The sequence below is a fragment of the Pempheris klunzingeri genome, chromosome 18 (assembly GCF_042242105.1).
Source record: "Pempheris klunzingeri isolate RE-2024b chromosome 18, fPemKlu1.hap1, whole genome shotgun sequence".
NCBI lineage: Eukaryota > Metazoa > Chordata > Actinopteri > Acropomatiformes > Pempheridae > Pempheris > Pempheris klunzingeri.
Genome location: NC_092029.1, coordinates 19,736,749 through 19,756,977, shown reverse-complemented (window position 1 = coordinate 19,756,977; position 20,229 = coordinate 19,736,749). Strand labels below are relative to the sequence as shown.

The window sequence follows — 20,229 nt, the reverse complement described above, 5'->3', positions numbered from 1 at the left end:
ACTAGTCCTGGCACCAGTCCAGCGCTATTGGACAAATTCAATGATTGAACATTTGTACGGTCAGAAAACAAACAGCCCAAACGAAATCTTCTTGTTTCTTAAATAGTGTAGTGGTGGGGTCATGTCCTCCCCAGTGTCTGGCCTGGACAGTAAGCTGCACTAGGAGAGGATTAGGAAGTACACTATCTGATTTAATCCACCTTCAGGGGGGAGGTTTACTTACCCACAGCTCAGCACTACGAACATCTGAGCTTCTGCTGTCATTAAGGATGACACTTTCCTCCCATTTCCAACTCTCTCAACATCCCTACGTGAAAATGTATTCAGCGTTCTTAGCATCTCCTGTCTCCTGTTACTGTTAACGCTGATTCTAACGTGCTCTGAACCTTATTACATACAGATTCAGTACCATTACTTAAGTGTTGGACTCACTGGAGCCTGACTGATATAGCAGCAGACTGATACTGGCTTATCATTACATCAATACATACTGTATATTGTATATTATATATATATAATTAATGTATGTATGTAAGTGTATGAATTTTAATGACTAAAACTGCTTGAAATAAACTAGCCTTTAGATAGTGAATAAAGAATATTGTACCATGCTCTTTATCTTAATGATTTTTCCTCATTGTGTGTGTATTTAATAGTTCCATGTTTGTTTTACCTTAATTCCAATTTTGTTGTAGCTGCATTTCTATTTCTGTCTCTTTTTGTTTGAACTGCGTATAACATTAAGAGCAATTTCAAATCAGAGTCAAGCTCCTTGTACACATACTTGGTCAATAAAGCTGATTCTAATTGTAATTCTTCCCTCCAGGCAGGCATTGATTTCAATTCACTTTCATACCACCGCAGCTGCAGACTCTTGAAATATCGATATGGTCGGTTCGTATAACCCAGCGAACAAACGTGTCCGTTTCAAACTTACATTGTTGCTTAGTAACAAAATCGCAGATATTTCAATCAAGTCTACAGTTACAGCCACATTAACGGGCAACAGAAATGAACCGTTTGGCAAAATTTGCGGAAAGAACAGCTGCCTGGAAGGAAAACCATCCAAAGTTCTTTTTAAATACCGTGGCATGTTTTGAAAAAATGTTTTCAAAAATGTGAAAATGTTGTAAAAGTGTGAAATCTCAGGTAAAGGTAAAAAGACTCTTTAGCTGCTTAGAGCTTGCCATATCAGTCTTATCAGGTTTTAGACAGGTGATTGCACAATATGTCACTCATTTGTCAGTTGAATGTATTTTTAATACAAGTCGTCTGAGGTTACTAACTTACTGTATGTCTGCTCCAGCTGTTTTTTATTCTAAAAGACTTTCTTTTTTGGCCCCAGAGCGTCTCTGTTCTGCGGTGGGCTTTTGTCCCTGCACATTTCCTGTCATCTCCTCCAGCACAACGGCTTAACCCACGATGCAGCGCGCGGCGTACAGTACAGCGCCAGTTTCATTTCCATTAGTGTTGTGACTCAGGATCCTTATTGTTTGTCTGCGAACACAGAGGTTAATGTCAGGTTACTCAGCAGATCTGATGTTAAAGCGTCGGCTGCTCCCTCCAACGGAGATGGAGTGTTTTCTCTTGCGTGGGGAAGCACTCCCATTGTCATGCCATGCCATGTCCTCATTAGCATGCATGACATGCAGGAATTCGCCAGAGTACATTTGCATAAATTAGCCCTCTCTTCTATGGAGGCGAAAGACCGGTGTAAGTGAGGTGCACTGGGTGAGGGAAGCGAGAGAGTGATTTAGGGAGGAGAGGGTGGTGTAGTGTTGCTCGGCCTGTTTATGAAAGGATGTTTGGCAGGCTTCCTAATATGTCATGTGAATTGTTTGAGTGAGTCTGTGATTGGCCACTGCCTCTAATTTCCTGCCCTGTAATGGCATCGCCTGTCCACTCCAGACACAGAGCAGGGCTGTCTTAGCTTAAAATGGCCCCAATCTGTCACGTTGATGAATTTATCACATTGTTTTAACTCATACACTTAAGTGGTGCTCACAGAATGCTTTGCACATCATGACAGTCAGTGAATGACCAGGAAACACTCTGTGTATCCTCCCCTTCTTGCTTTAACAGTTTGTGTCCTACACCGTGATCGTCTCCTTTACTCCCTCATTTTCCTCTCGTCACCCCCCCCCCCCTTCCATCCTGTGTTGCTCCCTTAACGCTTTCCTTCATTAGGCTGCTGTGCTGGTTGTAACAGTGGAGTAATCACATATGGTGCAGGACACACATAAAGATGCCGTCCCGCAGGCAGCAGCTGCTGATACTAGCTGAAAATAGATCCCTGGTTCGCTCAGCACTTTTACTCCAGCAGCTTTGCTGTTTATCAGCGGCACTGGATGCAGCCGGCTGCCTGCCCACCACTGCCTCACCATTACAGTCAGCGTGGCATGGTGTTTGAGATGTGTGTGTGTGCGTGTAGGTGGCAGTGGCAGTTATGTGAGCGCACACACTTATTCAGGTTGCTAAATATTTGTGTTCTGTTCTTGTAGCGCGTGCTGTACAAGACAATGAACGCTAAGGACAGTTTCACAGGAGATGTCAGGGTTAGTAACCTGGGCTGTTTGTGGTCACTGTTGGTCCATCGTAAGTATAGATCTAGTTTTCATTAGTGAATAATAGAAAATCTTAATTATTCACAAATGTGCTTTTTATGGCTACAAAAATGAAGCATGGAAAGAGTAAGTTTCTTAAAGGTGGACAGACAGTGAAGCAAATTTTCCACCTCATGTTATCTGCACACTACTAGACTGTTTTTGCTGTCTGTTTTTCAATTGTGACACTTCTGACAGATCTCAGAACTCATTTTTAATTTCCATCAGTCTCTCTGTTTTATTCCTGTCTCCATATGATCATGACTTGTGAAAGTATGATATTATGAAGGTCATAAAGCCTGAGGATGGACTCCAATTTTCAAGTCACTTTGTGCTACCTTGAGCAAATTTGAATCTGCATGCACTTACTCAGAATTGCATCTCTGAACTCACCATATCTTCTTATTTGTGATCTGTGAAGTGCTCAAAAAGGAAGAAAAAAAGAAAGCAAAATTGTAAAAACGTATACCCATTGAGAATGAGAATTAGAAAATTCAGTATTGGGATCCTGTATTTTGAGAGATTGCCCCATGAGGGGACATAACTGCCCCTAATTCACAGTTTTTAAACCAATTTGCGTCTCAGTTGAGCATCTCTGTAGCTGCACATGCCAAATGGCCTCATGGTCGTCACTGTCATTGGTTGATTCCTCTCCTCCCCATTTTCTGTCTGCCTCTTCACTCTTGCTGTCTAAAAAAGATTTTAAAAAGTCCCCCAATTTTATGGCCTTGTAAAAGTAAATCTCTTTAGTGCAGAAATAAAAATGCTGACTTTATTAATAACATCAAGATCATTAAATAAACTAGCAACATGATGTGGCCAGTCAGCAGCCTAAAGGGCGCATACAGTATGTCATCATACAAATGAAGGTGCAAAAGAGCATTGAGACTCAGATTCAATGGATTCATTATTGGAACAGGGTACAGAAATGTGTGTGCATGGTTGTCGGCGTTGTGTGTGTGTGTGTGTGTGTGTGTCCATGTTCCTGAGCAGTGCTGCAGCACTAGATGTGCTGCGCTCATCATCAGAGCGGATCGTCCAGTCAAAGCCTCTACCCTCCCCCCAATCCGTCACACTCCCACCCACCCACTTACACTAGCACAGGCTTTCGCACGCACACACACATGCACCTACGCACACACACACAGACACACACCATCCCCCTCACAGATATGGAGTCAGCAGCTTCCTCTTAACAATGACTGATACGGCCGGTGCTATTGGACTGTCTGCTAGCTAGAGCTCTAATACCAGTCTGTAAAAACCGGTGCTGGTATGAGGTTTTACATTGTAAACATTTGGCTACAGTAGAAATACAGTATGTGTAAGCATGGGAATTAAAAATCAGACACACAAACACTAAACTAGTCTAATTATCCAAGCTTAGATTGGCATTACTTTTTATAGCGTGGCTGGTCAATTGTGCTCACCACTGCATTGGCAATGTACGGAACAGGACCACAAATATTGACTCAAGATGTAGCGAGCCAGCTGGAAGAAATATTGAAAGATTTGACAGCTGTTGCAGTGAAACAGAGGCGCCTCACTTCACAGCTCTGCAATTACGATATGAACATACATTTTTTTGATAAAAAAGTATATCAAAGATAGCAGTGGCTTCAAATATATAACCGCACAGTGAATAATGTGTAATGGAGGTAATATGCAGTTAAGATCACGTTAACATGCGACCCTCTTGAAAACTAAATACTAGATAATAATCTCAAGGGGCGTATCCCGGTATGTATAAATTTGACTAATGGTTTGCTATTGCCTTCGCAGTCGTCATAAATGAATACCTATGGGGGGTAGAGATTTGCAGCATTAGTGACACACACTTTCACACCACTGCAAGGGTTTTAGCAACCTGGGAGGGGTTTTTGTGGACTCACTTAGGCCAATGAATATATTAAAAGTGAGGAACTACATAGGATTCGGTTAAAAGATTCAGATTTCTTCATCTCCCCGCCAACATGTTATTCCTGGCAGCGTGGCTAACATTTGAAAAGGTCTGAAACAGCATTTTGACCTTAATACTTGGAAATAGAATTTATAGATGACAGATAGAATTAATAAAACAGTTACAACTAAATAATTAAAAATACAATTTAAGTTGTGTTACTTATATTGTCGGGGAAGGGAGGGTCGACGTCGCACGGACAATGTGTGTGCTGTATAAAGACCGTCATAAACGAGTGCGGTATGAACTTCAGTGTCGGCTCAAGTTGATTGCAGCTAGCATCATCCGACCACTGTTAGAATACAGAATCAGTTCAGTACAGTTGTTCTGACACATAATCTTGCAGATCATTGAGTTTAGCCGAAAGACAAGTTGTGTGTTTTACTATTTAAAGCTCTAATCCTCATATCTGTTCTTTAATCACATAATCCGCCTCTGTATTTTGGGGTCATGTTCCATTCAAATTGGCACAGACACATCTTCCATTGTGTTCTTGAGCTCTGAGCCACAAGCATTTATTATCTCTAATTTCATACAGATTTTTTTTTTGGGAAGGAAGAGGTCAAGTATTGGCTCTATTAGGTTTGAAAAAAAGAAAAAAAAACAGCAACCTAATGCACATGTTTATTCATCTTCCTGAATGATGATTTAATACATTCTTAGATGACCTCAAGCTATTTTTAGTGGCATATTTTTGTTTCCTCATGCATACTGCTTAGTTGTTTTTCCACGTGGAAAATCCACACAGCAAATTCTGTGGTTTTTGAAGCCTGATTGCTTAGGAGGGAAAATCCAGTTTTACAAGTGGGATGTCTGGCAGAGAGTGCTAGACCTCTGGAAGCTGCTGCGGCACCCACACAGTGGATACTGTTCCACCTAGGGTAATACATCTTCTCTTTCCCCTTCGACAAAGGCAGCAAAACAATCAGTAAACAGTGGGCTCATTAAAACCACATTGTGCTGCTCATCCCCTACATTTGTGAGCCTCTGTTAGGTCTTGTAAGAAAGACTTAACATCATTCAGGCTCTGAAAAGGTGCTTTGTAGAGCGAACAATGCCATCCAAGATTCAAAGCAAACCCATTGTAATTGTGTTTGTGAAAGCACCTTTTCTCTGTGTGCGGTTTGATTGCATTCTCTGAGCACAGAACGATCATTTGAATGAACCAGGATAAAGCTGCGGGGATTGGGTGGCAGAACCTGAGTAAAGTGATGAACACAACCTAGTGTGAACCTCACGCTGATTTCCAAACAGCAGACAAGCCTCGCATTAAAGCCGGCTCCTCTGGCTCCTTTCTCTCATGTGTGTGCTCAGTGACAACAGCAGCAGAGGGCGGCCTGGACTTCTGCAGGCTCAGGAGTTTACCTAATTATCTGGCATTAAGTCTAAATGGAAGGCTTCCCTCTATCATCCCGCGCCACATGGCCACAATGGGGATAAGCCGTAGTCTTACAAACCATTAGGCTTTACAGGCACTTGACCTGAGGATGCAGGACACAGAAAGTGAGGCTGTGCTCTGATCGGAGCGCTTACAGTGCAGTTCCCAGGTATAACAGGGACTGAGTATCAAATCTCAATATTTTGTTCATAGCACCAGCAGTTTGCCATCAGGTGCCAAAAGCAGGAATCAAAGGCTGCTTGTGTTTCAACAATGCTTAACTCTAAGGAACTCTTGCTTCCTTTTTTGAAAAGAAAAAAAGTTTTTCTCATGTAAGATATCAAAAAAGGTTTAGATCATATAACCTGGCTTTTCGTATAATCCACTGAACAAGTCAGAATTTGGTCCTCCATCAGTGAGCTCTCAGCACTTCTATATAGATTTCCGCTGCCAACACTGAATATGTGAAACTGAATGAAAATAAAGTAGCACTTGTGCTTAGACATGTTACTTCAAGTAAGGGTTTTGTGAAGACAGGAGCGGGTGTAGGCAAACCAATGATATGACCACAAAGCAGACAGTGGTGGACTGCTGGAATGTCCCACAGGTTGTTATTATGAGCATGAGGCTGGACACGCAGCCTGCCAACATCCCCAGAGCACCAGTTCTTATTTACCACTGTATAGAATGTTCAGTGCTGACCCGATAAAAAGATTAAGCGGTACTTTACAGTGTTTGTTTATGGTTGTTGGAGCTGTCGGGTTGTCTCACCACACTCCAAGTGCTCTGAACAATGGCTGTGCTGATGGTAATGCTGGCAATTTCCCTGTTTTTTGCAGGTCACTGCCAGGGGATTCGCCCCATTGTTGCAGTTTGCCTACACTGCTAAGCTGTTACTCAGCAGAGAAAACATCCAGGAGGTCATCCGCTGTGCCGAATTCCTGCGCATGCATAACCTCGAGGACTCGTGCTTTCGCTTCCTGGAAGCTCAGCTGCGCAGTGAAGAGGACGGCTTGCTGCGCTGCCACAAGGTGGCAGCAGAGACGGAGGCGAACAACTCAGAGGATGATAGCATGCAGTCAGAGGTGGAAAGGCCAACCTCCCCCAGGACACGGCGGTTTGCTGATGCCCTCACCTCCTTTCGACACCCTGACGATGATCGGCTAGCAATGGCTATGCCCAGTAACTTCATGGATGGTCGGCTGGACTTTGATCGGCACGGAGCATCAGACCTGCCACGATGCCCCAAGTACAGGAAATACCAGTGGGCTTGCAACAAGCACAATAATGACACCTCTTCACACACCAGTACCTCAGGTTTTCCAAGCACATTAAAGGAGAGCAGCGTTAGTGGGGCAGTGCTGGGTCAGGGCAGGCTGCCTTTGGCACAGATCAAAGTTGAACCACAGGCAGAGGAAGAGGCCATTTCTTTGTGCCTGTCAGAGGACGATCAGGATGTCAGGGAAAAGGACAGTGTGACAGCCATGGAGATGGATAACCCCATATCTGTGGAAAGAACCAAGAGAACCAAGTCCCCTTCCTGCCTCCGAGCCTTCTTTAAGAAAGGGGCGGACCTCCCAAGTCTGCCCAACACATCACAGCAGCTATTCACCAACAGACTTGTCTGCCCCCAGGACAAGGGAAACTCTCAGGGAGAACATAAAAAAGACTTCAGGCCTTTCACTGGGGAGCTGGATCTGTCTGTTACATCCCCAAAGGACGAGGACGGTTTCTCTCCAGGGTTGTCCCTCAAGTCCGCTTCCTGTGATGGGGTCTGCAAACAGGAAGTTGAGCTAGACCGCCGTAGTGTCATATTTTCCTCAGGGGCCTGCAACCGTCTGGGAACCCCAGCGCATTCCTACCCTGGTGGGAACTCTTTGGAGATGGAGCTCACTGAGCACATGCCAAAGAGCGTGTGGGCTGGAGCCAGCCAGTCCCTCCCCACCTCCCAGACCTATTCTCCCAGCACCACCTCCTCTGAGCCCCCAATCCTGTGCCGCCCACGGCCCAATACCAGCTGCCCAGTGCCAATCAAAGTGTGCCCACGCTCTCCGCCTTGTGAGACACGCACCAGGACTTCCAGCTCCTGCTCTTCGTACTCATATGCGGAGGATGGCAGCGGAGGCTCTCCCTGCAGCCTGCCCCAGTTTGAGTTCTCCTCCTCGCCATGCTCCAACATGGCACGTTGCCTCAATGTGGACCAGCAGGAGCAAAGTGCGGGTGGGGACGCCCTTTTTAACCAAGTGCGGCCCAAGATCAAATGTGAGCAGTCCTACGGCATCAACTCCAGCGATGAGTCGGGCTCCTTCTCAGAGGGAGACAGTGTACAGGAGCGAGGGCCAGAGGTGAGTGTAAAGCATTGTCTTACACATGTAACACACAACGAAGCCATCACTCTCAGTTCTACCATGGCTAATTATATTGCAGTGGCCTGCTCCCCAGGTCTGCATTTAACAGTCATTAAATCATCATGTAATAGAAGCAGGAGTGTTCAGTACAAGATTTACAGCACTACCAAAGGGCACAGATGTGCTTTGATATTATTAATCTGCTTTATGCGCTGCTGGAGATCTGTGTAACAAGTCTGAATATGTGAGCTTAAATGCACTAGGATAGTCTCAGTGCAGGAGACTGTGGCCCTGTTTTTAAGACTGTGACTGGTTGATCATCTTAGCTGGGGATAGTCTGTGTTAGAGAAGCATTGCAGGCGGTTGAAGGGTCAGGATTCTCCCAAGGTATACTGCCCTCTGAAGTGATTCCTTCTGGCTCTATCTGTCTCCCTGCCATTGAGGACTAGTATGTATATTCCACCTGTAAAGATGCATATGCAAATTCTTAGTATAGCCTAGCTGACCTCTGACATTCCTGACCTATGGACAAGTAGCTGTGATAGTCAGCCACAGCGAAGGTACACCGTGGTACATTGTAAAGTGATTACAACCAATACATTAAAGCAGCTATGTGCTATGACCATAGAGCTATAATGGAGCAGCACTTGCAGTGAGCTGAATGTGAGTGGGTTCAGCTTGGTCTCATGATAGGACTGCAGCACAGCTCAACAGTGCTGACAGGGATGAATAGCCAATCCTCTAATCATCCTCCCCTAATCCACCTGGGCAGACGTTCTCCAAGCTGCAGACTAGACGACTGTTGTTGTTTACCGAGTAAAGATCAGTGAGGGACCCTCTTATTCACAGATGGACCGCGGTGCAGGTGTAATAATGTCGAAATGAGCAGATTCCCCTCCTGAGGGGGGGGGTGAAAGACAATAAAGTCAATAGCTCTGTGTCCTTGTAGCACCGTTGTTTACTCACTTTAATGATTAAAATTCTGCATCTGCTTCTCAAGCACATACTGTTGGTGTCAGGTCTCCAAAATGTCTCACAAAAGCTGTTAGCTGCCTGGGTTATGTGCTTATTTTCATTTCCCAGGTTGGGATTTGAAACGCTCCTAGAATAAATCATACACCACTACAGCAGGTTCTGGTGTTTTCAAATGACACCAGCACTGTCATATGTCTTTCTCTAGGCTGTGACATCATATGTTTGTTGTTACTCACAACCTCTTCACCTCGGGAGGCTCAGTGTTGCCAGCAGGCCATCGACCGATGTGATATTCCATTCAGTGATGTTTGCAGAATTATTTTTGATTTTTAATTTATTTTCATTTTTTTTATGATAAGAGGGACACTCTAAGCGCACATAGGGAGCAGAAAGGGAGGGAGAGAGTGCAGGGTGCGTTGCCATGGTGATCAGATTCACAGAGCAAGTCAGTGTGTTGCAAGGGTTGGAGCTACTTGACAGGATTGTGCTTTTTTCATGGAAAGAATTCAGTTCCACTGCACAAGCAGGCCTTGCAAGATAAAGAGGCTCAGCAGTAATATGTAATTATTACTTTCATGGCATGGCACAACAACACCCATCGCCATCAGATTTATGGGCCTTTGACGGGCCTGTTGAATGTGCCGCTGTAAATGATGTGGGATTTATTTACAGCGCTGAGCTATCAACTGGGAGAGCAGCCCAAAAAATGACTAGGAGACATTTCAGTTCCCTTTGTCATTTGGTTGTGTGGGTATGATGATGTTTATATACGTATGTGTCAGCCATTGTAGGCGCTCCATTACTCCACACAGTGTCCTTTGTTGAACCTGTTACATAGGGTTATCTGCCAGCTTTCCAATCACTATCGCAGTCTGTTGATAAGAGTTTTCATGAATGAGTGTTTCCCAGACCTGCCAGCCGTACAGCTTATTCCATTAACGTTATGATGGAGGTCACAGAGAGGTAGTTTCAAAATGAGGCTCAGTGTTAGGTTACTCCCCTTTGGCCTTTATGCGGCAAAGAAATGCTACCTCATGCTTCCTGAGCCACTCTTTTTCCTTTCAGCCCCTCTCTGTAATTCAGCCACACAAACAAACAGAGAGAGAGAGAGAGACAGAGGGCTGGCCTCGCCTCGCTGAGAAGCAAATGGCAGCTTTGGTAAAAATAGCTGCAGCCACGGACTGTGGACTGGACACAATGAATCCAGATGAGGAAGGAAGTTGTTAGAGTCCAGGCCAGTCTGACCAAACGCCCGTCATTGAAGGTAGCCAGAGTCACGTGAGGTCTTGGGGTAGCTCCTGCTCTGCGGTTATGGGCTGTTAACTTCACATGAGCCATCTACTATCAGCAGGTTCATACAGCGGACAGCCTAGAGTCACCTTAAAACAGAGACAAAGCAACTTCGGAGAGTTTTCTTCACTCACAAATGTAAAGCTTTCTTATAGATTCAGCATTTTTTTCTGTCACAGCACTGATCTTTATTGGCCTGAAAGAATCAGTTTATGAGATAACAGTTAGATCCAAAAAAAGACTTGATTGGCTTATGAATGATCCTGCACAATATCAGAACTCTGTTTCAGTAAACAAAGTCAGCTCTTAACTTTTCTCAAGACTCAAACTGGAAAGGATCATTTCTCATATTGATTTACTCTTTTAAGATAATAACTCAAATAAGATAATGATTTGCTTAAGATGAGACAGAGAAAGACACTGTTGTGAGATTTAGTTGTGACAGCGCAGCAGTAGGGTAATTGGAAATAAAAGTTCCAAACGATTGGAGATGTTGCTTTGATTTTGTTGTTTGCTTCTACACTGATGGGTGAAGTGGAAAAAAGAATGACAAGTTAAATTGATGAATAATAAAATGCACTGAATCCACTGCTACGCCCTTATTTGGTGTGGTATAACCAGTTTGGTGTGGTATAACCTTTTTTTTAAGGAATTTTTCATTTTTCATTTCATTTTATGAGACGTTGTATAGGGGAAAATAAAAGAAGAGTACTTCAATTGGCCATGTATTGTTGTACTTTAATATATTTTGATGAGAAGTATTTTTTTACAAGGTAAAATATACCCGACCTTAGTGATGGTGTGACTAACTGTCAGGTTAGTGCACATTGTTGTGTAACTGAACTGCTTTTTCAGAAAAAAAGTCTTGACCTTGATTTCAGCTCTTTTGCAGTGGCTAGCAAACCACAAGAGAGGTCTCCAGTCAGCGAGGAGATCGGAGTGTGCAGTCACAAAGGCAGCAGCTAATATTGTGCACTGCCACAACTGCCACTGCAACCGCCAGTAGCTGAGCTGGGAGCGTGCCATGCCTCTCTACACAGGACCATTTGTACCTCAGTCTGTCTCTCTGTCTCTTCAGAGATCTACAGCTCCTGTTTGCCGTGTAGGCGTCGAGTTCATTCTGGCATATCGTCTGGCCGCTGCCGTGTTGCAGATATTGATCTCAGAGCGAGTGGGAGGAATGAGGAAGTAGTCCTGATATATCAGCACATTGTTTATTTGGTTTCTGTGTTAATCAGGCGAAAAACACTAACTAGAATGGCCGTGTGACAGGAAGCGCACAATCCTTGTTAACGGTATTGCCACCCTTGCACAACGCCAGACAACCTTTACTCTAGTCTAGATATAATGTGGCTGTGGTCTAAGTCTGATTTACCATTCATACATCTATCAGCGTTAGCTGGGAAAGAAATGGTCTTTGGAAATGAAGTATATTCGATATTATGTAGTGGACAGAGACTTATTAGTAATGCTAATGAAGAATTTACTTCTGGTATTGCAGGGAGTTTTATTTTGTAGCCTACAAGTGTGCAGAGGGAGAGCATGTTTACATAAGCATTTTACTTTGAAATCTATATTTATCTGGCTCGATGCATGTGTAAAAAATGTAATAACAAGGTAATGAGATACAGAGCCTCTTCATTACCCCCCCCCCCAAAGTGTCCCTCGAGTACAAGCAGCAATACACTGAGTGAAATGGGACAAATATAGAGACCCAAACAGAGGATGTATTTTTGTCCTCCCTCCCTGCCAGAAAAGAGAAAGGTGTGTGATCAGGATGAAGTCGAGATCCCCGGGATGCTGCTACCATTGAGTTACAGCAACAGTACAGGAGCCCTCGGGGGCCAGCTGGGCCACACAAACAACTTTATTATTCATTTGATAGACCTGAGCTCTGAGGAAGCACTGAGACGTTTAGCATCCAGCTACCTTACAGTGGCGATCTGTGAGATTCCTGTCGTGTTGACTCTGGCTGTGTCGTTGCACCTCGGTGCCCAGTGCTGTGGTCGATTTTACGCAAATTCCCAGAAACAACTTGGTAGCGTTGTTTTGTTTTTTTTTTTTGTTCTGACACATTTTTCTTAACAACCCATTTCTGTTTGTGCTTATTTCAAACCAACTACAGTGGATGCTGCTGCCACTAAAGTAAAAAGCATCAGAGGATTTTTTTTCAATGGAAACGACTACATGACACAGAATGCTGTGAAAAGAAGTGTTTTTATGAACCCAGTGCAGGTTGATATTATTCATGATTAGATCATTCAGTGAGGAAACAACAGTCATTTATACATGTGAAAAGTGTTGTTTATTACTTCCTGGAGCAGAACAGTTACTACTGATCCTCTCAACGTTATCTCCATCAAGATCTGACTCGGGACACGCGCGTGTGTGTGATGCTGCCTTATAATCTCATTAACAAGCATGTGGGATGTAACAGGGTTAATTACAGAGATAACATGAAACACAAATGTGCCTAATTCTGAATCCCACCTGACAAGATATGATCTCATTTTTACTTTGGATTAGATAAGGGACAAGTATTACACGGAAGCTGGACCAGAGGTGTCAGTCATTTTAGAGAATGGCTTCAGCTTTTACAGCAAACTGCCGGAGGTGTTGAAAGTCCCGGAGATTTGAGAGAGTGTAGGTGAGCACAGAGCACAGTGACACCCCCCCCCCACCCCCTCCCCCCTGCCTGGGTCATCCTTCGAGCCGACCCACCCCGCCACAGCTCATCTCAGGTCTCCACCTGCTGCAGGCCGCCCTCTACCCCGTCTCACACACACTGCAAAAATAACCTACTTAATCAGCCCTCGCATCTACAATTCAAAACAAGTTACAATGGATGGATGGATTCATCATTTTACAATAACGTGGCAAGACCTGTACCCAATACACCTCCCAACATAATATAAAAAATATAAAATGTAAAATAATATCATATAAAATGCTGTAATAATCCAGAACACATATTTAACCCTTTCATGCATAGAGGTCACTGCAGTGTGCAGCTATTCAAAAAGCTGTTTTCTTGTATATGCATGAGTTTTGATGGCATAGTTGTACATCAGCCTCTACAGTGGAAGCTACTGCATCATCTCATACACTGACTGCTACCCAGGGGGAAGCCATTGGAAGTGGAAAAAAAAAGAGTGAAACCAAGATGGCCGACAGACCAGAAAATACCAAGTTGCTCATTTTCTTCTGTTCAAACCTTCTAGAAAAAGAAACCCTTGCAGGTCAGAAAAATATTGTAGAATTGTACATCATGCATCGCTAGCTATATTTCAACTACTGGACATGTAAATATATCTTTATAAAATATGGGTTCAAATCTTGTTTTTCATGCCTAAAGATGAATAAAAACACTTCATTCATGCATGAAAGGGTTAAAGAAATAGCCTTCACCAGGTGAAAATGATCAGCTCATCCCTTTGACTGAATGTTTCCACTTATAAATGGCATTTTGAGCCTGATTGTGAATTTTAAAACATTATTTTTTAAGAGTGCACATTGTCAGGGCTGAGGCGCAGCACAGCGCTGGTCCTCATAACAGATGAGCCCTACTTTTTCGCTCTGTACCCCATTTGCAGCATAATGACCCAGAGAAAAGTGGGTGACTGAGGGTAGGGAGGAGGAAACGAAGAGAACGGAGAGAGAAATGTAAATCCAGAAGAGTTGGGTGTGAATTTATGACCACTATTGAAGCGTACTCCGTCATCCCAAGCATTGCTGGTGCTCATGGAGGAGCAGCTAAATTTAGCCGTCCCCTGTGTACCACTGGCTGCTGGATGAGGGGGAGAAAGAAACCATCACAAGGTCACAGTGTCTCCTTCCCCCTTGTTATTCTAGCCTGGTTTGGTCAAAGATCCCATCAGATCCTGTGGTAGGAACAGTCATACTCCTGTAATCACCGTACACTATGGCACACCAGCTATCTGCGCCTGCTATCTAATCGCAAAGAGAGTCGTCTTCTTCCTTTGCTTTAGATGAAGCTGGCAGCCAGTACTGATGTTTTATCGCTCTCCCCGCGTCTCTTTTGAGGCTGGAGTTGTCATGCCCTGGCAAAGTAGCGAGAGCCGAGTGTGGCCTTGAAAGCTCGGGCCATTATTTATTCATGTGTCTGCATGCAGATGTCGAGCTGAGATGAAAAATAGGTCTCCTGGCGACCGAGAGAGGGGCTGCTCTTCTAATGAGGAAACTCAAACCATTTTCTCTCTCAGGGATAGATTGACATCTAGATTTGCTCTTTGGTGAGGAGTAATTTCAATTCTGTCATGAGTGGGGACCTCGCTTTATTCCCCCTGAGCGGCGCTTACACCAGGTGACACCTCGGCCGCCACCGTGTACCGCTGGTGGAAAAAACAGAGCTCTGCTGCAGCCTGTGCCTGCAGTCATCTGAGCGGCTGAGGGTCTCCGGGGAGCTTCTGGCCCCCCGCTCAGGCAGCCAGGTACGGTGGGAGTCTGGAGTCGCATCATCTCCTTTGTTTGACTTTGTTCTTCCTGCACTCTGCAGAGGCAGCCACGGGGAGGGAGAGGGGGAAAGAGAGCCGTAGCTCCTCTCATCTCTGCCAAGCTCTCCGGCTGTCTTCCTCTGGCTCTTTGTTACGCCTTCACCGCTTTTCTCGCTGCCTAAAGCTCTGGCTCCCTGGTGCACGCAGATACCGCTGGGGTGGATCTGCCTATGATGTGCTTATCATAAGGTTTGCCATCACCTGAGGGAAGGAGGCTGACTTATTGTTGCTCTCCAAGCTGAGAAATGGAAAATAAACATATAGCTACAACCTGAATATGTTTTTAGCATCAGTGAAGACACACCACAAACGCTTTTCTTCACACTGCTGTATTTATTCCACTAATTCTTTTGTTCTGCGGCTTGTGAAGGCTGCTCCTAGCTTGTGGTGCAGATATTCATGCCCCCAGAAATCACCTGACACTGATTTGGATCAGGTTGACAAAGTCACTGCCCCCTCAATCTGTCATACTGGCACCTTTCCAGGTGCGACGGGACAGATGGAGAGGGACTCTTTTCTTGCATCACCTTTTCCCCCTCCACTTGAGAATGCGCTACATGTTAAATATGAGGCGGGGAGAGCTGAGTGCTCACCAAGGCTTGCTCTGCCAGGCGTGTGGAGCAGGGTTCTTTTGCCATCTTGTGGTCAAATGTAGTAGCTGTCCAACAGCAGCTATGCACAATGATAACACTGATGAATTCTTTTCTACGTACCAGGTACATTCAGCCATAGACCATATGAGACAAATAGAAATAGAGACAGAAAGAAAGTTCAAAAGTCTATAATTACTCCAGTGACACACTTTAGACACACACAAAAGAAAGATATTAGTATTTTTTAATAATAATTATCAGTCAATGACATCTTTTCTCTCTTTCCCAGGTGAAGCTGCCTTTCCCTGTAGATCAAATCACAAATCTTCCACGGAACGATTTCCAAATGTTGGTGAAAATGCACAAACTGACCTCGGAACAGCTCGAGTTCATCCACGACGTGAGGCGGCGGAGCAAGAACCGCATCGCGGCGCAGCGCTGCCGCAAAAGGAAGCTCGACTGCATCATGAACCTGGAGTGTGAGATCAGAAAACTGGTGAGTCAGCCGTTTCCACCGGCGCTAACGGCACCCAACCGTCCTCAGCCTGAGACTCTCCTTTCTCCATAAGGCGCCTTGTCATCAGGTATAGGTAATTACCCGAACTCCCACCTGAACAAAGCACGGGAAATGATGATGTGGTGGAATCCTTGCTGTCAGATGGGCTTGCGTTGTTTAGAGCAGCTCCTTTCTATCAGCACTTTCACACCATCAGAGTGCCCTCTGGGTGCCATGCTGAGTGTGTGAAGCAGTGAGTGGGCTGGCGAAGGTTCAATCTGCAGGCAACTGTCTAGCAACTGTTTTTGTTTTTGTTTTTTCAAAACTGCAGGTCTGTAATTCGTTGCTTCCGCCTCGGGAAATGTTACAGCAGTCTGTTAGAGTCCCGTGGAAGCAATAATAATAAATAACTTTTATCGTAAAGGGCCTTTCATGAGTAAGACTCGCAGAGCGGCCAGCTCCAGCAGTGTGCAGCGACAGAGCGTGTGATGATGTGAGAATCAGTTCCTCATAATACAGCGGACAGTTTAATAATAACATGAGATTTCAGTACGGTGTATGAGTTAAAGGATCAATTCACATATTTTCCATCCTTAAAACAACAGCCATGGGTGGATACGAACATCTGAATGTGAGTAGATTACTAAACGGCCCCACCAGACACAGGCCCAGGGGCCCAAGAGGTCAACATCTCTAAGCTGCAAAATATTACTGAAAGAGACACAAAACACCATCTGTCACTCTTGGTGTCTTACTTCCGTGTAGGAGGAATGGGGGGGGGGGGCTTTTACATATCTGTGCCCAGGGCCCCCATTTGTCTCATAATCCTTCCATGCATCTAAATGGGTTCTCTCATAGTAATCTGTAAAAAAAAAAAAAGATATCCACTTGTCTAACTCAGACTGCTAAGGCTAACCTCAGGTGCCCTTTTTGATCACTTCCGCTGGAACATCATCAGAGCAGATCTTTAAATGGCCAAGTGTAACCGGGGGGAATGATCGCAGCGAGACAAACCTGTTCTAATGTTCACTTGGGTACTTGATCATTGTTTTGAGACGGACTTGAAAAATTGTGAACCTATCCTTTAAGAAGATTGGTTTTGTCTACCTCTGTTGGTACTAAGTAGGAAGTGCAACAGTATCAGAGATTCCTCTCCTCCATCAGCTTGTTTACTTGTTATTACCAAAGAAGAACTCTCACATTGTACATTAAAGACAAGTAAGCTATCCAACCAGGGACAGAGCAGCATTTCAGTTTTCTTTTTGCTGACTCTGACTCTGACTTACAAAGTGCACCTTAAAAGTAAGTCATATTGTGTGTGTGTGTGTGTGTGTGTGTGTGTGTGGGCAGGTATGTGAGAAGGAGAAGCTGCTGACGGAGAGGAACCAGCTGAAGGCGTGCATGGGGGAGCTGTGGGAGAACTTCTCCTGCCTGTCGCAGGAGGTGTGCAGGGACGTGCAGCTGAGCCCCGAGCAGGTCCAGTCTTTACACCACTACTGCCCCGTGCTGCGGCCCGCCAACTCCACTGCCGGCAACAACGCCGCCCACGAACCCAAGCCCGCCCCCAGCCCCGCCACCGCCACCAGCATCGACCTCACCGCCCACTCGGGCTCGGCCACGCCGGAGCCCAGCTTCCACGGGTCGCCCGGGCCCTCGGAGAGTGAGCCCGACTCGGCCGTCAGGAACGGGGCGGACGGAGACACGGACGGCCAAGACGCCGGCTTGTGCACAAAGTCGGGGCTGTCCAACCAGACGGTGACGGTCGATTTTTGCCAGGAAATGACTGACAAATGTACAACTGACGAGCAACCAAGGAAGGACTGTACTATGTAGTGGTGGTTCTTTGTGTTGTTGTTTTTGATGTTTTTTTTATTATTTAATTTTACTCTTCTGACAAACCCTCTCTCGGGGTTGTTGAGACGGTCAGCCTCCGCCAGTGTTCACTGAAAAACAAGCTTTGTTTGTATTTATGTCTCTTTGTGCGTTTTTTTTTTTTTTTTTTTTTTTTTTGAACGGTTGACACTAAAGTTGTCTTAACAGCAGCAATACTGTTCTCCAGGTATTCTCCTCTTACCATGACAGAGTGGGAACTTCTCACCAAACCCTTACAATGGTGCTATACTCGCCCCGGCAGCAACCTCTACAGCGAAGACTCAGTTCTTCGCGCATCACACATCACAACTGAAAGTTGAACCTCATTGGACCTAAACAGCAGCTCTCTTCGTCTCTCGGTGTACCAACAGTTATCTCTGTTCCTGCCTTTTCTCTTTCACACACGCTCTCCTCCTTCTCCCACTCTGTCTCTATCAATCTTCTCTACCTCTTTCTGTCTCGCCGTCTTTCTCTCTTGTCCGTCTGTGGTTCTTCTCTCACTATATCTCAGTGGCCCTTTTCGTCACAGTAATTCAAACTCAGGAAGAAAAAAAAAAAAAATCCTCTGAATGTTCAACCTAATTCATGAAAAATGAGAATACAGCTCCTGTACGCGAGGAAGTTATGATGCAGTCAGGCTGTAAAATGTTCATATGCAAAAATGTCTTCAAGCGTCTTGCATTTGTATTTCTGTACAGGAGAACTTTGTACAGGCTGTAACCGAAAACATTCCTCCTTTGCCTTCCTCAGCACTGAATTGAAAGGAAAAAAAGGTTTTTGCAAGCGGTTAAATGGCTGTTTTTATTTTTCACTCATCAGCAATACCATTGTATTTGGATGTTGTAACGGTGACTTTCAAGTGCTAGTTTGGCAGAAATGTATATAGTATGGAGCATGATGACTGTAACAGTGATTTTGTACAGGTAGAGGCTTAGATGTTTCTTTTTCACCGGGGGTTATATCAAGCACCTTTGCTAAGGGAAAAATCTTTGCTTTGCTGTTTCCTGTCCTGCCTAATGAATGCTCCCCATCATGGCGGGTGTTCTTATACTCAGGAAATCAGCTCGACACACTTGTAGACACACACGTGCAGCACATACAGACATCAACACACACACACACACACGTAGAATTTTGAGCCCCACGCATGTATAAAAGTTAGACTTTCAAGACGTATTTTGAACGCGTGGCTCAGGCCAGCTTCTCCAACTTTGACTCCTCTTTAAATGTGAAAAAAAAAAAAAGAGTTCTGCCTTGTGTTTTTAAAAAAATTTTTTTTTTTTCATTCTTTTTGGAGGAAATCTTATTTCTCATCCGTATTTAAAGATGCTATTTGTGTACACTCTTGCAGATGTGCTTTGGGTTTCTTAAGTGTTGCCATTCGATGTTTGATGAGAGAGCGAGAAAGAAAAAAAAAAAAAAAAAGCGCAGCCGACATCTAAGTAACAAGACACTTCAGTATTTTTCAAACCGTTTCTGAATTGAACAAAGATTTGCAAATTGATAAAGATTAAGATAAAGAAAGAATTCATTCAGGCACTTTGTTTCCGGCCCCGTGTGCTCAGAGCCATTTATAGCACTTCAATGAGGGTCTTTGTCTTAGACCCCTTAAAAGTCTAAAGACTGGAGCACTTAAATTGGCACTTCAAGAGGAAACATCTTGATTTGATGAGAGAAATATACAATTAAAAACATCTTTATGAAGAAGACGTAACCGAAACCTGAACACAAAAGGAAGCTAACGTTTTAGTATAAGATTTCTCACACCTTATATTTGTATTTCTTTAGAAATTGAATAAGCTAATTCAGATTTCATTTGACGTGAAAACAGTGTATATGTTGTCCAAATGATTAAGTAACAATCATATAAGATAGAAACACGTTTGCCCTAATTGTGCATTTGTTTGAACATCCTGCTTTGTGATGTGCATGCATGCCTATAGCTATAAGCCTAGTTAGTTTGTCTAGCTTCTCTCTTTGCCTCGTAAGTTCTCTCTGGAAGCAGTCTGCTTTTAAAATTCTCTGTTTTAACTTTCGATGTATAAGCTGAATTATGTCAACTTGCAGTGGAGGCCGGCTTTCTGCACAAGCAGGGCCCTACTCTAGTGCAAAGGTTGAATTCAATTGGAATGTGATGCTTTATACATGGTTCTTTAAAGCCCCAATCCAAAATGGTGCTCCCTGTTTAACTTAACGTGGA

At 44.3% G+C, this 20,229-nt stretch overlaps 1 protein-coding gene across 2 annotated transcripts in view; it reads left to right on the top strand.

Annotated features, from left to right (window-relative positions):
- Positions 1-18,047, top strand: part of bach2b (BTB and CNC homology 1, basic leucine zipper transcription factor 2b) — an 80,477-nt gene extending 62,430 nt beyond the window's left edge. For both annotated transcript variants that reach the window (XM_070849545.1, XM_070849544.1), the window contains exons 3-5: positions 6,781-8,286; positions 15,951-16,157; positions 17,508-18,047. In XM_070849545.1, the coding sequence (XP_070705646.1) occupies positions 6,781-8,286; positions 15,951-16,157; positions 17,508-17,990 (2,196 nt within the window). In that variant the 3' untranslated portion in view covers positions 17,991-18,047. The remainder of the gene's footprint in view (positions 1-6,780; positions 8,287-15,950; positions 16,158-17,507) is intronic.
- The last annotated feature ends 2,182 nt before the right edge of the window (positions 18,048-20,229 follow it).